Source organism: Canis lupus, chromosome 1 (genome assembly GCF_048164855.1).
Source record: "Canis lupus baileyi chromosome 1, mCanLup2.hap1, whole genome shotgun sequence".
NCBI classification, from domain to species: Eukaryota; Metazoa; Chordata; class Mammalia; order Carnivora; family Canidae; genus Canis; species Canis lupus.
Window position 1 is genome coordinate 104024106 of NC_132838.1, and position 17274 is coordinate 104041379.

General features: G+C 48.6%; 1 protein-coding gene across 10 annotated transcripts in view; it reads left to right on the forward strand.

Annotated features, from left to right (window-relative positions):
- Positions 1-14809, forward strand: part of NLRP12 (NLR family pyrin domain containing 12) — a 36516-nt gene extending 21707 nt beyond the window's left edge. For 6 of the 10 annotated variants that reach the window (XM_072768237.1, XM_072768259.1, XM_072768277.1 and 3 more), the window contains 5 exons: positions 1324-1494; positions 5815-5985; positions 8579-8749; positions 9689-11211; positions 11417-14809. In XM_072768237.1, the coding sequence (XP_072624338.1) occupies positions 1324-1494; positions 5815-5985; positions 8579-8749; positions 9689-9776 (601 nt within the window). In that variant the 3' untranslated portion in view covers positions 9777-11211; positions 11417-14809. The remainder of the gene's footprint in view (positions 1-1323; positions 1495-5814; positions 5986-8578; positions 8750-9688; positions 11212-11416) is intronic. The other 4 variants (XM_072768250.1, XM_072768244.1, XM_072768261.1 and 1 more) reach the window with 4 other exon arrangements.
- The last annotated feature ends 2465 nt before the right edge of the window (positions 14810-17274 follow it).

Below are 17274 nucleotides of genomic sequence, written 5' to 3' on the forward strand. Positions count from 1 at the left end.
GAGTGTCTGCCTTTAGCTCAGGTCGTGATCCTGGGGTCCTGGGATTGAGTCCCACATTGGGCTCCCTACATGGAGCCTGCTTCTCTCTCTGCCTGTGTCTCTGCCTCTCTCTCTGTATCTCTATGAATGAATAAATACAGTCTTTTTTTTTTTAATTTTTATTTATTTATGATAGTCACACAGAGAGAGAGAGAGAGGCAGAGACACAGGCAGAGGGAGAAGCAGGCTCCATGCACCGGGAGCCCGACATGGGATTCGATCCAGGGTCTTCCGGATCGCGCCCTGGGCCAAAGGCAGGCGCCAAACCGCTGCGCCACCCAGGGATCCCTTTTTTTTTTTTTTTTTTTTTTTAAATAAATACAGTCTTAAAAAAAAAAAAAAAAAGAAAGAAAAAAAAAGGGCGCCTGGGTGGTTCAGTGGTTGAGCATCTGCCTTTGACCCAGGTCATGATCCCAGGGGCCTGGGATCGAGTCCCATATCAGGCTTCCTGCAAGGAGCCTGCTTCTCTTTCTGCCTATGTCTCTGCCTCTCTCTGTGTGTCTCTCATGAATAAATAAAATCTTAAAGAAAAAGAAAAGAAATTCCTTTCTTTTTATGGATGAACAACATTACACTGCCTGGATATATCACAGTTTGTTTATCCATTCAACTCTTCCACTAATGGACACTTGGGTTGCTCCTACCTTTTGGCTATTTTGAATAATTCTGTAAACATAAAGGTACAGGTATGTCTTTGGCCTATGTAACCAGAAGTGAAAAGGATGGATCATGTGGTCATTTTAAATTTTTTTGCGGAGCTGCCATATTGTTTTCCACAGCCACTGTACCATTATTTGTTGTTACCAACAGTGCATAAAGTTTCTGATTTTTTTTTTTAAGATTTTATTTATTTATTCATGAGAGACACAGAGAGAGAGAGAGAGAGGCAGAGACACAGGCAGAGGGAGAAGCAGGCTCCATGCAGAGAGCCTGATATGGGACTCAATCCCAGGACTCCAGGATCACGCCCCGGGCCAAAGGCAGCACTAAACTGCTGAGCCATCCAGGGATCCCAAGTTTCTGATTTCTTTGTGTCCTTGCTAACGCTTGTGGTTTGGGGGGCTTTTTAAAATTATTCTTTTTTTGAAGATTTTATTTATTCATGAGAAATGCAGAGAGAGAGGCAGAGACAGAGGTAGAGCGAGAAGGAGGCTCCATGCTGGGAGCCCAATGTAGGACTCGATCCCGGGACTCCAGGATCACCCCCTGGGCTGAAGGCAGATGCTCAATCGCTGAGCCACCCAGGTGTCCCTCGTAATACATGTTGAATTGGATTTTCTGCAGGTTGAAGATTTGCCATCTCACTGCTGCTGCCTGTGAGGACCTTGCCTCCACCCTGGGTGTGAACCAGAGCCTGATAGAGCTGGATCTGAGCCTCAATGACCTGGGGGACCCCGGGGTGCTGCTGCTATGTGAAGGCCTCAGGCATCCCCAGTGCAGACTCCAGGCTCTCCGGTGAGTCTTACTCTGCTCACCATCCTTGCTCTTCTGCATGGGGTCACTGGGGTCATGTTCACTCCTCTTGTCCCCTAACCTCTAGCTACATAGATCTGTGGCAAAGATTTTTCTGCTACAGGGCCTTTGCACAAGCAGTTCTTTTTTCCTGGGTTGCCTGCCTCTCTGCTTTGCTAAATCCCCTTTTATTTGGATGTTATCTGTTTTATCGGTAAGACTCAAAACAGGGATGCGTGGGTGGCTCAGTGGTTGAGCGTCTGCCTTAGGCTCAGGGTGTGATCCCGGGGTACCTGGATCAAGACCCACATCGGGCTCCCCACAAGGAGTCTGTTTCTGCCTCTGCCTATATCTCTGCCTCTCTGTGTGTGTCTCTCATGAATAAATAAAATTTTTTAAAAAGACTCAAAACAAATGCTTCTTCCTCATGTATGCCTACTCTAACCCCTAAATCAGGTCTATATTCCTAGTTTAGGGATTTAATTTGACCTTATGCTTCTTGGCATCACTTATCAAAACTTGTCATTTGTGTGCATATGTGTGATCTTCCAAAAGTGCAGAAGCTGTGTCAGCTCTGTACTCCGATGGCCAGTATAAGACCTGACTCAGGGGTGTTTAGAAATACATATGTTTTATTTTTCTTTTTTATTAAGTTTTTTTGTTTTAATTCCAGTACAGCTAACATATTGTTAAATGAGTAAATGTGTGAATAAATCAAGGAACAAAAAGAAAACACAGAAGGCTATCAGTTTTCAGAAAATCATTTTTCTCTGTTGTCCCAAAGGAGAGTCTGTCTGTCCTACAAAAGCCTCATGTACTATCTCACGTTGTTCATGCTGAAAGGTTTTTTGGTCTTTTTCTCTTTTCTCTTTCTTTTTTCTCCTTTTAAGACATTGTGAGGGATTCCTGGGTGGTGCAGCGGTTTAGCGCCTGCCTTTGGGCCAGGGCACGATCCTGGAGTCCCGGGATCGAATCCCACGTCAGGCTCCCGGTGCATGGAGCCTGCTTCTCCCTCTGCCTGTGTCTCTGCCTCTCTCTCTCTCTCTCTGTGTGACTATCATAAATAAATGAAAAAAAAAAAAAAAAAGACATTGTGAATAGTGTGGCTTCTATTGTTTTTGTTAGGTTCACAGAGGTGTCCTGTTTCTTCACAGTCTGCTGTCCACTGCATCCTGTACTGCAAGATCACTGAGGACCCACCGTGCCTCTCCTTTAATTTTTTCTCCTTCATTGGCACCCCAGAGTTCATCTGCAGGCACTCCTGTCTCTGTTTTACATAACAATATATCTCGACAGTGTCTCCCGCAACTCTTCCCCTCTCCCCACTCCAATCCACTTACCTTTATACATTCAGGATGTGCTCACTCCGGTGTAGACATATCTAATGCATTTCTTTTTTTTTTTTTTTTAAGATTTTATTTATTTGTGTGTGTGAGAGAGAGAGAGAACGAGGAGTGTGGAGGGGCAGAAGCAGAGGGAGAAGCAGGCTCCCCCCTGAGCAGGGAGCCCCATGTGGAGCTCCATCCCAGGACCCTCAGATCCTGACCTGAGCTGAAGGCAGATACTTAACCGACTGAGCCCCCAGATGCTCCTAATGCACTCCTTGGAGCGTGCCATCACGTGCACGCACCAGATGCTATAGAGCCATGCCCCTCTCTTCCACTCTGCTCTTGCTTGCCTGTGTCCCTTTCGGACCCCCACTGGGATCCCACCCAGGGGCAAGAGTCATCCGCTCAGCCTGAATTTGCATGCTTGGTTATCTCCAACCGTTCTGAAAAGCTCTCTGGAAAGATCCACAGTTTACACTTCCACCCGCAATTTAGGAAAGCTACTTTGCCTGAATCTTTGTGGTTATTCAACTTTCTATCTTTAAACGCCTGGTGGGTGTAAGATGTTCTTAAACGGCATTTCAGTGTTGAGTATCTCTTCATGTGCTTATCAGCTTCTTTGGTTTCCCCAATCTGTGAATTGCCTATTTGTATAATGTATTTATTTCTTTGCTATGTATCCTTGATTTATCTTGATTTCCAGATGTTCCCTATTTCAGATATTTATCTTTTGTTGACTGCATACCTTGCAAATGTCTGCTCAGCAGGTCATCAATCTGTCAAATTGTCTGTGGATGCTTTCATCAAACAGAAATGCTTATGTTTTGAGGCCAAACCCATATGTGTTTTAATGATTTTATATTCTTTTTTAAAAAAAATTTATTTAGGGCAGCCCGGGTGGCTCAGCGGTTTAGTGCTGCCTTCGGCCCAGGGCGTGATCCTGGAGACCTGGGATGGAGTCCCACGTCAGGCTCCCTGCATGGAGCCTGCTTCTCCCTCTGCCTGTGTCTCTGCCTCTCTGTGTGTCTCTCATGAACAAATAAATAAAATCTTTTAAAAATTTATTTATTCAAGAGAGACACAGAGGGAGAGAGAGGCAGGCTCCATGCAGAAGCCCCATGTGAGACTGGATCCTGGGACTCCAGGATCAGGCTCTGGGCTTAAGGCAGTGCTAAACCGGGATCCCTGGGTGGCGCAGCGGTTTGGCGCCTGCCTTTGGCCCAGGGCGCGATCCTGGAGGCCGGGGATTGAATCCCACGTCGGGCTCCTGGTGCATGGAGCCTGCTTCTCCCTCTGCCTGTGTCTCTGCCCCCCCCTCTCTGTGTGTGTGACTATCATAAATAAATAAAGATTAAAAAAAAAAAAAAAAAAAGGCAGTGCTAAACCGCTGAGCCACCAGGGCTGCCCTGATTTTATATTCTTGTAACAGGCCTAAGAAATCCTTTGACAGGAGCCTGGCTGGCTCAATCAGGAGAGCATGTGACTCTTGATCTCAGGGTCATGAGTTGGAGCCCCAAGAAGGGTGTAGACATTACTTAAGTAAAATAAAAAAGAAAGGGCTATGAGACCCTTGTATATCGCTTGCTGTTATGAGTTCATATGTTCAGAAAATCCCCATGTTGCTGTCCCAACCTCCAGGCCCCCTTTGGAAGTAAAGTCTGTATGAGTCTGTCTTCATCTGCTAGGGCTGCCTTAACAAAATACCGCAGACTGAGGGCTCACATGTAGAAATGCACTTTTTCCCAGTTCTGGAGGCTGGAAGTTGCGGATCAGATGTTGGCAGGGTTGGTTTGTTGGCAGACCTCTCTGTTTGGCTTGCAGATGGCCACCTCATCACTGTCCTCACCATCTTTCTTGTGTGTGCACACATGTCCCATGTCTGTCGGTGTGGCAAAAGTTACTTTTGTATGGACAACAGCTCATATTGGGTTAGGGTGGACAGTGTGTGTGTGTGTCTGTGTGTTTAAAAAAAAATTATTTATTTATTCATGAGAGACACAGAGATAGAGGCAGAGGGAGAAGCAAGCTCCCTGCAGGGAGTCCAATGTGGGACTCCATCCCAGGACCCTGGGATCATACCCTGAGCCAAAGGCAGACACTCAACTGCTGAGCCACCCAGGAATCGCAAGTTGGGCAGTGTTTTAATTTAATCATGCCTTGTAAAGCCTCATCTCCCAATGCAGCCGTACTGAAGCAGGGGGTTAGGGCTTCAGTATAGAAGTTGGGGAGGTGGGGATGCCGGTGGCTCAGCGGTTGAGCACCTGCCTTTGGCTCAGGGCGTGATCCTGGAGTCCCAGGATTGAGTCCCACATCGGGCTTCCTGCATGGAGCCTGCTTCTCCCTCTGATTCTCTCTCTCTCTCATGAATAAATAAATTAAAAATCTTAAAAAAAAAAAAAAAGTTGGGGAGGGACACAACTCAGAGTTGTGTTGTGACCCTGTTGCAGGGTCATTGCAGATAAAATTAGTTCAGGTGAGGGCAGGCTGGAGCAGGGCTGGTCTTTTGTGTGGAGTCCTTATGAAGGAGGGAAGTTTGGACACAGACACACACACACACACACACATAGAGATCCGGACAATGCTTCTACAGGGCAGGGAACACCCGAGATTACCAGCAGACCCCAGAAGCCAGGGAAGGCAGGAGCAGGTGCTCAGGGCTCCTGAATGAACCAGGCTCCCAGCCCCCAGCCCCCCGAGACGGTTAATTTCCACCATGAGAGCCGCCAGCCTGCAGGCACAGGTCCTTGTTACAGCAGCCTCAGGAAGCTAATCTGCTGGCACCTGTCCAATTCCAACCCATGCCAGATATTACCCTTTCTATATGATCTTCCTGCCGCCCACTCTCTTCTTTCCTTCTTCCCTCTGCCCTCCCACCTGCCTGCTCCTGTCTTCTCTCCTTTTTCTGCCTGGGGGGTGCCTGGCATGGGAGCCGCTTCTCGGGGAGGGCTGCAGGCTGCAGGCTGAGTCGCTGGGCTCTGGGCCTCGTGTCTTCCAGGTTGGGCATTTGCAGGCTCAGCTCGGCAGCCTGCAAGGGTCTCTGCACGGTGCTGCAGGTCAATCCCTGCCTCCGGGACCTGGACCTGAGCTTCAATGACCTGGGGGATGCGGGCGTGTGGCCGCTCTGCGAGGGGCTGCGTCACCCCACCTGCAGACTCCAGAAACTGTGGTGAGCCCTGGGCATCGGGACTGGTGGCATGAGGGTGGTGGTGTTGGCGGGCTTCGGGTGGGGGCGCAGCCTTGTCCATAGGTTCTTTTCATCGAAAGGCCATCCCTGCACCGCTCCGGAAGACACCGGGAACCCCGACATAGAAAGAAAAGCTGCAATCCGCTCATGTTCTTTGTGGGATGCAAACATAAAATGCCTCCCTTTCCCCTTTGCTCATTGCCTATAAACATTTCCTGTAAAACTCGCCTTTTCCGCTGCCATTTACTTGCACAGATTTGTGGCTTTTCGGTGACCTTTATGGAATAAAAACTCAATCTGTCCAGTGTGAATTCCAGTCAAATGTGAATTGTCCCTTCCTCCTCCTCCTTACTCCCCAGGACCAGCCTGGCCACTCACCCTGAGGGACGGTCTGTTTCTGTTGTGGTGGTTTCTGAGTCTCTTGATTATCTGGGGCGCAGGGTAGGTGGGTATCAAGGCAGGCGCTCAGGGATGGCACTTTCCCTGTATTGGTGCTGCTAGGGTCCCATCTGGCAGGCATCCAGAGGTCACCTTTGTCATGGGGATCGTATGCACGTTCTTTTTTTAAATTATTATTATTATTTTATTTTATGTATTTATTCATGAGAGACACACAGAGAGAGGCAGAGACATAGGCAGAGGGAGAAGCAGGTTCCTTGAAGGGAGCCTGATGCGGGACTCGATCCCAGGACCCTGGGATCACAACCTGAGCCAAAGGCAGATGCTCAACCACTGAGCCACCCAGGTGTCCCTCATATGCATGTTCTTTTTTATTTTATTTTTTTAAGATTTATTTATTTATGATAGACATAGAGAGAGAGAGAGAGAGAGGCAGAGGGAGGGAGAAGCAGGCTCCATGCCGGGAGCCTGACGTGGGACTCGATCCCGGGGCTCCAGGATCGTGCCCTGGGCCAAAGGCAGGCGCCAAACCGCTGAGCCACCCAGGGATCCCCCATATGCACGTTCTTACCAGCTCCCCCTCCCCCCGGGAGCTGTTCCCATTGCCCACTCTCCTGAAGTGGAATCTCGGTCTACCTCCTTGTACACACGCCGCCGCCACCCCCCCCCCCCCCCCCCACACACACAGGTCTCACCCTAATCTTCTTCTCCTGACCCTTCTGCATCTCTGGGTGGTTCCTTGTCACCAAGCTGGTTTTTTTTTTTTTTTCTCTTCCTCTGCAAGTCCCGAGCTTCCGTCTTATACCTCATCTTGGAAGCTGGCATCTCTTGCCGCACAGGCTCAGGAAAACTAAGATTAAAATATTTCTTCTTAAAAATATATATATATTTCTACTTAACATCCCAGCTGTGATGGTATTTCTTTCAGATGCTTGCTGTGAGGGATAAATGGTGAAGTAAACAAAGCCCTTAGCAAGGCGCTCAGCATGCCTTGGCCCTCAGTAAATGCTATCTGTTCTTACTGGAACAAACAGCACAGAATGCAGGAAAGAAACACAATGGGAGGCCGATTGGAAATCAGAGAGAATCAGTCAGCATACTGTTTGGGCAGGTGGCAGCCTAATTCACACTGGCTCCTTAAAAAAATGAGGGTGCTTATTGACTTGTGTAACTGGATTGACTTCAGGCATGGCTTGATCTAGGTGTTTAGAGTCTTTTTTTTTTAAGATTTTATTTATTCATGAGAGACACAGAGAGAGAGGCAGAGACATAGGCAGGAGAAGCAGGTTCCTCACAGGGAGCTCAATGTGGGACTTGATCCCAGGACTAGGATCACACCCTGAGCCGAAGGCAGGCGCTCAACCGCTGAGCCACTCAGGCATCCCTAGGTGTTGAGTCTTGATCTCTATTATCTTCCGTACTTGTTGCTGTGTTGGTTCCTTTATCAAATAAGTGTAGCCTTGATCCTGCTTGGTGGCAAAACACCTGCAGCTCTACAAAGGACTTTTGGATCTAAGTTCTGAAAAAAGAACTCCAGGAATCCAGAATGGTTCTGACTCACTGGTTTTGGGTGGGCCTATGTCCAGTTGAAGCCATTCATGGTAACTGGAGACATCAAAACCAACCAGCTCAGGTCTGGAATATTAGTTTAAGGACGGTGTGAGCTGCAGGTAGGCTGAGACTGGGGTATGAATGAGAAATTGGGATAGAATTACCAGAAAGGGAAGTGGATGCTTGATTGCAAAATCAGTGGGTATCCTATAGAGAGATGCAGCTCTGGATAGGTAAGCATCCTTAAATACCTGTCTTTTTCTTTTTTTAATATAATATTCTTTTTAAAAAAAGATTTATTTATTTATTTATTCATGAGAGAGAGAGAAAGAGGCAGAGACACAGGAGGAGGGAGAAGCAGACTCCATGCCGGGAGCCCAAAGTGGGACTCGATCCCGGGACTCCAGGATCGCGCCCTGGGCCAAAGGCAGGCACTAAACCACTGAGCCACCCAGGGATCCCCAAATACCTGTCTTAAATATTTTCGTTCACCACATTGGCCTTATCCGGGACCGGTCAGGTTCTACTCTGCTTCCTCTTAAATTGGTCCTGTAAAAACATCACCCCAAATCCCTCTGAAGAGGCAGCTCCTTATGTTGCTCCAACCACTCCTTGTCTTCCACAGGCTGGATAGCTGTGGCCTCACTGCCAAAGCTTGTGAGGATCTTTCGTCTGCCCTCGGGGTGAGCCAGACCCTGAGGGAGCTTTATCTGACCAACAATGCCCTGGGGAATGCAGGGGTCAGGCTGCTCTGCAAAGGACTGAGTCATCCCGGCTGCAAACTTCAAGTCCTCTGGTGAGAGACCGGTTTCTGGGTCTGAAGGAGGCAGGGCGGAGGACTTGGAGGTGGGGGTGAGGGTCAGTAATCAATATCCATGGTTCGGTGAACAAATAAAGCTAGAAAACTTGGAAACATTTCCTTTGTGCGGTAATGTGTGCAATTAGTGTGGAATGCTGAGGTCTTTATGTCCTGGCCAATTTCTTTTTTTTTTTTTTTTAAGATTTTATTTATTTATTCATGAGAGACACATACAGAGAGACAGAGACTTAGGCAGAGGGAGAAGCAGGCACCCTGGGGGAGCCTGATGCGGGACTCCATTCTAAGACCCCAGGATCACACCCTGAGCCGATGGCAGATGCTCAACTGGAGCCAGCCAGGAATCCCTGTCCTGGCCGATGTCTATCACTGAGGACCCATTTCCTAACCTGTCAAATGAGGCCCTTGTGGCTTAGAATCTGGAATGACTGTTAGGCCTCAAATTTGAATTCTGGGGGATCCCTGGGTGGCTCCGCGGTTTAGCGCCTGCCTTTGGCCCAGGGCAGGATCCTGGAGACCCGGGATCAAGTCCCGCGTTGGGCTCCGAGCATGGAGCCTGCTTCTCCCTCTGCCTGTGTCTCTGCCTCTCTCTCTCTCTCTCTCTCTCTGTCTATGAATAAATAATAAATAAAAGCTTTAAAAATTTTTTTGAATTCTGTCCCTTATCAGTTTTGTGATGTGTTTCTGCACATTATCCAACGTCTTGGCTCCTCGGTATCCTCCAAATCAGAGAAGTCAGCGCAGGTCAGGGACTTAGGATGTTGGTGCTCAGCTGGAAGTCAAACCTGCTTCCCAATAGGATTTGGTTTCAGATGAAGTACTAGATAAGGAAATTGTGCTAACAAGGTTGGAAGCGCGAGAGATTTGAATGCCACAGCTGTGGCCTGGAACATAATGTGTCCCGTTCTGTGTCCTAAGGTTATTTGGAATGGAGCTGAATAAGATGACCCACAGGAGACTGGCAGCACTTCGAGTAGTGAAACCTCAGCTGGACATCGGTTGCTGAATGGTTCTAGCCGCCGGCTCTTCTCTTGGAGTCAGGACAGAGGAAGGGGAAATCCCAGGACCCTCTGGCCAGCGTGATGATCAGGCTCTTTTATCTCCTCCAAACTCCCATGCAGGATAAATCCTTTCTGCTTCAGGACTTTGTCAAGTGGTCAACTGTGGAGCATTAGTGTTGGGAAGTGAGTGTCATGGAGAGAACTTAAGGTGGGGCGCTGGGTGATCCTTGAGCAGGGATTTTCAAAGGAGGGTGGACTTGCACTTCTCTCCCTCCCTGGGACACATGGTGGTGTCAGGAGACATTGGGGTGGTGGTGGTGGAGCTGCCCACTCCAGTGGTGGAGGCCAAGGAGTCTCCTAAATATCTGAGCAATGCACAAAACAGCCCTCCTGCAGCAGTGTTTAGCTCCAATGACATTTGAGGCTGGATTGAGGAACCTTGTTCTCAAGGACCAGTGGTGCAATGAGAGTGCTAGGCCATCTTGTGTGCCTTAGGATACTGGTCATGCCAAGGGCCCCACCCCATGCCCTTGCAGTCTCATTTTGCATGTGGTTCTGCCCCCTGGCTGGAGGCAGGTGCACCGTGGATGGACCTCTTGCCAGGGTTAGTGGACTGCAGGCTGGCCAATAACCTGTATCATACTTTGGATGAGAACTTGAACCCAGATTTTTTTTTTTAAGATTTTATTTATTCATGAGAGACACACACACAGAGGCAGAGACACAAGCAGGAGAAGCAGGCTCCATGCAGGGAGCCTGATGTGCGACTCCAGGATCACGCCCTGGACCGAAAGCGGCGCTAAACCGCTGAGCCATCCCAGCTGCCCTCAAACCCAGATTTGTAACCCAGTTGGGAGATTGCAATCAGGGAACCTCAGCCCCAGCCAGTGATTGGCTAGAAACCTGAGGCCACTGTGAGCGTGCCCTGCTGAAGCCATTGGGCGCAGGTGTCTGGGAAGACCAGAACTTCCTAGGAAGCAGAGGCCATTTGTAGAGGAAAAGGTGACCCTGCCACCCATGGAATTCTGGGAAAGGAAATAAATTTGATTCTGCAGAAGATATGCCTGTGGGCAGCAATAAAGGTCCCTCCAATGGTGACAGCACACTGGACTCCTTGAAACCAAGCCCTTCCGTTACGGGGCCTTTGGCAGCTGTCAGACCTGTGTGCCACCTGCTTCTGAAGCAGCGCCCCAGGACCTAGGCCCTCCGCTGGAGCTGGGGAGACGTGGCCGACAAGGAAAGCCAAGAAGGCCTGTGGGCACGTCTTACTAGTGTAACAGGAAGCCTTCCTAGAGCTGGGGGGAGGTGTTCCTGGTCTAATAAGACTAAAGGGTGGGGTCGTCACCCCAGCCGGACCGCTCATTTTGGGTAGTGCATTGCAGTGCGTCTGGGGAGACAGAGACCGCTCTCAGGACCAGTGAGGCTTGTTCCATTGAAAAGGTCATGAAGGGATCCCTGGGTGGCGCAGCGGTTTGGCGCCTGCCTTTGGCCCAGGGCGCGATCCTGGAGACCCGGGATCGAGTCCCACGTCGGGCTCCCGGTGCATGGAGCCTGCTTCTCCCTCTGCCTGTGTCTCTGCCTCTCTCTCTCTGTGACTATCATAAATAAATAAAAATTTAAAAAATTTATAAAAAAAAAAGAAAAGGTCATGAAGCCGAGCAGCCATTCCCAATAAAACCTCTTAAAAACCAGCAGCCAAGCCAGCCCCTATAGGTCAGGGGTTCAGCGCCGCCTGCAGCCCGGGGTGTGATCCTGGAGACCCGGGACCGAGTCCTACATGGGGCTCCCAGCATGGAGCCTAATTTCTCCCTCTGCCTGGGTCCGTCTATAAAGGACATCTTAAAAGAGCCAGTAGCCAGATTAGTGCTGCGATTACCTTCCCTCAAATTGAGGGGGATGGAGATGAACTGCACCCATGTTAAAATAGCAACGCCTAGACATCACTCCGAGCGGCCAGTTGTTAGTGCTAAGCCTGACGCCACCTCCCATCCTGCTTGGAGCTTTGCCTAGAGCCAATCTGAGGACTGAGGTTTATGGACAATTTACAGACTCTCAAAATCTGGAGTTACATGTGCAGTTCTGCTTCCAGGAATTCCTTGGGGAAGGGGGAGATTGAGAGAACTCAGCACCGTCTCCCCTTATCAAGGTGGCAACTACAGGCCACTTGGACGAGAATTTGCTTTTCAGGCTTCAGGAGGAAGCAGACCACCCAGGCCTTCGGGCTCTCCGAGCTGCCCTCCAAGGGCCCTTTTATAGTTCTAAGACATGAATCCCACACCGGGCTCCCTGCATGGAGCCTGCTTCCCCCGACTCTACCCCATGTTATGTAGAAGTAAAATCTTTTAAGTTACAGTCAAACACATAAATCACAGCTGGTTCGTATTTTATTGGACTGGATTTCAGGGCTTCTGATGTAAACCTAACAAAGGACTAAATGTTTAGTGGAGGGATGAAGCCACCCACAAATTTGGGCAAACTTCAAAGGCCTTGTTTCCTTGATTCCTTACAGTTCTGAAAAGATTTAATGATCAGTTTCATGGAAAAATTCGAAGTGTCCAGATGTCCTTTAGGCAGGAGAAACAGGCAGGACCGGAGGACGTAGGCAGGGCAGACCGTCTGCAGCACGGACAGCTGGGCTGGAGAAGCCGCTCTCCCGTCGGTCCGTGGGACAAGGATGCTTTCCTCAGACAAGGACACACAAAGTGGGAGCACTTTCCAGACAGATCGGGAAGTGCCCTCATTTTGTGTATCCCAGTCTGAGCGGAATCTGCTCCTGGAGAAACGGGGACCCGGCGCCACAACACCTCAACACAAGGTAACAAGGAGTGGCCACGAGACCACAGGTGTATGGATTTTCCACCGCCCATTGGCAAGGTCCAGACATTTCCGGAGTCTGAGGCTCCATTTCCCCCACGGATACGGGTCTCAGATGTGGACACAAGAAAAGCCCGAAGAACATCCGGACCAGAGCAGGATCTGGGCTCCTTGGACAGTGCCCACCAGCAGCACCCAAATATTGTAGCACTTTTCACCAAGTTACCCTGAAGAGTGCTTCCACATTTGAGTACCACGGGGGAGCTTTGCCCAGAGGTGGTTTGGAAAGGGCTCAGTAGAACCGAAGAACCGAGAACAGGGCTCAGGGAGAAGAACCCACTCCCAGGATTTCACGTAGACCTTCTCAGCCGGGGACACTCAAAAAATGGCGGCACTTTCCTACCTAGAACAGAAAGTGCCCCCACAGTTTGAGTGGCACAGGCCGAGTATCCAGGATCCGCCAGCGGCCCTCTTACCAGGTGGAGGCCTTGCAGCCGCGAGGACTAGAAGCTGCCTCGCCTCCTAGGAGCAGGGGAGATGGAAGGGTCAGAAGTCAAGTAAGATCATTTAACAGGTTACCACAGAAGGCGCAGTGCTCAGCTAATCCCCACTCCAGATTATAGACCACAGCACTTGAGGTTTGGCCACGTGGCTCAACCTTGGGCCTATATTACCAGGTTTAACCGAACTTTCTTTGCCTAGACACCAAGGCATGGGAGATTGGAAGGACCAGTTTTGTGTGAGCCCAAAGGCCGCAGAAGACCTGCAAGGCTTCCCACTGGGATGCCATTCCAAACATTCCAGAAAGAACCCTGTACAAACCTGCAGAAAGAACCCTGTACAAACCTGCGAAGGAGAACCCCAGGCGGGTGAGGGTTTGGGGGGGTGAAAGACAGTGAGAAGGAGTAGGGAATGGGAATAACACCAACCAGCACCACCTCAGAAATGCAGGGAACAAGCATAAAGGGGGAGGAAAAGGGAAGGCCATACTTACGAAAGAGAGGGTGAGCACGCGGCTTCCCGAGACCGGCTGGCGCTGCCAGGCTCTTATATAAGCTGAAGGCCCACTCGGCCCAGACTCCACCTGAGGACCCCTCCTCTCCTCCCCTTCTCCGCCCAGACCCACCTGAGTGCCTCTGATTGGAGCTGGGCCGGCTCAGACACTCCCTTACCTATTTTGGAAGCAGTTTACTCTTTTGTTTGATGTCTCTCCTGGGGAAATGCTGATGAGTTCCCAGAGGAAAGTAATTCCATCTCCTGGGGTGGGATCAATTATTCATTCAACAAACAGTTTAGTATAAAGTATTTTTTTTTTAACTTAGGAGGTTTACCAGGCGCTTTCCTTGCTCCAGGGATGGGAGGCACGAATAAGACCATGGGTTTTATTGTCTAGAACAGTGGTTTTCAACCAAAGATGGATTTTTCTTTCGTTCTCCCCAGAGGACAATTGGCAACACCTGGAGAGCTTTTTGGTGGTCACAACTGGGTCATGGGGGCAGAGTTCCCCCAGCATTTAGTCCATGGGGGCCAGGACTGCTGGTAAGCCTCTTCCAATGCAGGCAGACCCTCTCGATGAAGGGTCCCTGGCCCAAAATGTGAGTAGCATCAGAGATGAGGACCTGATGTAGCACCAGGGTGATCAGTAGGGGGGAAAAAAGCCCCTTCCCCACAAGTACATACACATGTAGTTACTGTCAAATGGTTTCATGTCAATGTTGCAGCATATTAACATAAATGTTGATGCTGGGAGCACACCTCTGTGTTCTTTAAATTTGATAGTTTGTTACCAAGTATTTAAAACATGTTAAGAACTGCCTGGCTGGCTCAGTCTGGGGAGCAGATGACTCTTGATCTCGGGGTTGTGTGTCTGAGCTCCGCATTGGGTGTAGAGATTGCTTACATATAAACATTTTTTATTTTTTTTTAACTTTTTAAATCTTAAAAATAAAATGTGTTTTAACAACCATATACTCTTAAAAAAAAAAAAAAAAAAACAACCATACATTTGGGATCCCTGGGTGGCGCAGCGGTTTGGCGCCTGCCTTTGGCCCAGGGCGCGATCCTGGAGACCTGGGATCGAATCCCACATCGGGCTCCCGGTGCATGGAGCCTGCTTCCCCCTCTGCCTGTGTCTCTGCTTCTCTCTCTCTCTCTCTGTGACTATCATAAATAAATAAAAAAAAATTAAAAAAAAAAACAACCATACATTTGATACCTTTAAAAAGTGTGCACTGTTTTACTTTATTCATGCGTCTTGCTGAGGTCTGAGGCCTTATCGAATTCTCTCCATGACAAATCTTGGATGTATACCTGAAGTCCATGGGACCTGCTAAGGGAGGTTAGGGGCAATTAAAATATATAAACAAAATAACAGATAAATAGATAAAATCTGTTTTAAAGGCTGAAGGGCAATAGAGAATCCTTTTATCATAATTTCATTAATCCCCTGGAATGCCTGGGTGGCTCATTGGTTAAGCATATGCCTTTGGCTTTGGTCCTGATCCTGGAGTCCCCGATGGAGTCCCACATCAGGCTCCCTACAATGGATCCTGCTTCTCTGTCCGCCTGCGTCTCTGCCTCTCTCTCTCTCTCTTTGTCTCTCATGAATAAATAAATAAAATCTTTAAATAATTTCGTTAATCCCCTACTGTCAGACATTTTTGATTTTTTAAAAAAGATTTTATTTATTTATTCATGAGAGACACAGAAAGAGAGAGAGAGAGGCAGAGACACAGGCAGAGGGAGAAGCAGGCTCCATGCAGGGAGCCCGATGTGGGACTCGATCCCTGGTCTCCAGGATCACACCCTGGGCTGAAGGCAGGCGCTAAACCACTGAGCCACCCGGGCTGCCCCATTTTCGATTTTTTAAAATGTAGGATAATTTTATAACAGTAGGCTGTGCACCCAGTATGAGGCTTGAACTCTGACCCCGAGATCAAGAGTCGAATGCTCTACCAACTGAGCCCAGTCAGGCACCCCCAAATTTTAGGATGATTTAAGAAATTGAATAGAATTTAATTAATTTAATTGATTGAATTGAATGATTTAAGAAATCATCCTAAACATTTGTGAGAGCAGCTCTAAGAAGACTGCGGGCATTTCTGATGCCTTCCAGAAATCCGTGTTAATCCTCCAAATGCGGGATCCCTGGGTGGCGCAGCGGTTTGGCGCCTGCCTTTGGCCCAGGGCGCGATCCTGGAGACCCCGGATCGAATCCCACATCGGGCTCCCGGTGCATGGAGCCTGCTTCTCCCTCTGCCTGTGTCTCTGCCTCTCTCTCTCTCTCTGTGACTATCATGAATAAATAAATAAAATCTTTAAAAAAAAAAATCCTCCAAATGCTGTGGGCAGTGAGCAGACAGGTAGCGACAACAGTGATGCAGGGATTTGCCCTGGAAAGTAAGAGCCGGGGAGAAGTAAGGTTTAGAAGTCTGGGTTTGGTCCTCGTCAGGTTGTTAGAGGGCAGTACGTAGGACCTGGCACCTGCCCCAGATCTAGATCTAAGAGGGTGCACTCCCCCTGCTGCCACACCTGGATGCTGGGATCTTCAGGTGTTTCTCTAAACTCAGCAAGCTCTTTCCCATCACCTCACGTTGCCTTTGCAATTTTCTGGGCCAGTGGCAGCTTTCTCCTCCTGCCTCTGACCCCCATATGCCTTTCTTCTCCTACTGCCTTGTCCAGGGGACTCCACCCCGAGTGCTGCATAGATAGCTATTCACCCATCCTCTCTCCATCCCCAAATCAGTCCTGGGTCTGGCACATGGTAAAGATGCAGCAAGCATTTCTGCCCCCTCCCTGGGTAATAAAGGTTGTTAATGCAATTGAATTTAAGGAATATTAAACAAAGACTATCTTCAAAGATGATTTGAAGTAAATCGAGAGTAAAAGACCTGATTTGATATTTTCCCAGTGATTTGTGATGTTGGTGGTGAGACAGTGCAAGAGAATGCACCCCTCATGCCTTCCTCTGATTTGAGTCCTACATCGGGCTCCCTGCATGGAGCCTGCTTCTCCCTCTGCCTGTGTCTCTGCCTCTCTCTCTCTCTCTTTCTGTGTCTCTCATGAATAAATAAATAAAATCTTTTTTAAAAAAATAAAAAATGCTTGGTCTAACCCCTTGCTAGTTTGGCCATTTAACATGTCTGTTTAAAGTCTCAATTATCATTGTTAGCTAGTTTTCCCGCAGTGTTTTGCTTTTCTGGTTTTATTGACTCGAAGTCTCAAATCAATATTCTAAAGATTTTGGGATGTGTATGGTTTTTTTTGGTTTTGTTTTCTCTCTCTCTCTCTCTCTCTCTCTCTTTTGGATTCCTACTGGAAAGAATCAGAAATTCCACAACTTGATTTGGTGGCCTGAGGTGGAGGTGGTTGGGTGAGGTTGGGAATACACACAAGGAGTTTTGCCTAATCAGGAATTCTTCCTGCAGAATTGGAAGATCTTCATTTGCAAATCACTAGACCTCGTTGTCATTACAATCACCCTGGACAACCCCTCCCTCCCCACCCAGTCCTCAGAATTATCTGGCTGGTTTCCATACCAATGAGAATAGATTCTTTTGGGAAATCCCAGCCGTTTTTGAAATCCTTTTACTTAGGTATTGTTCTCTCTAATCCCATATTCTATCGGCCAACTTTTACCTGCAGCCCGAGGGTGGGGAGGGTCGATAATCCTATTTATGACTAGAGGAG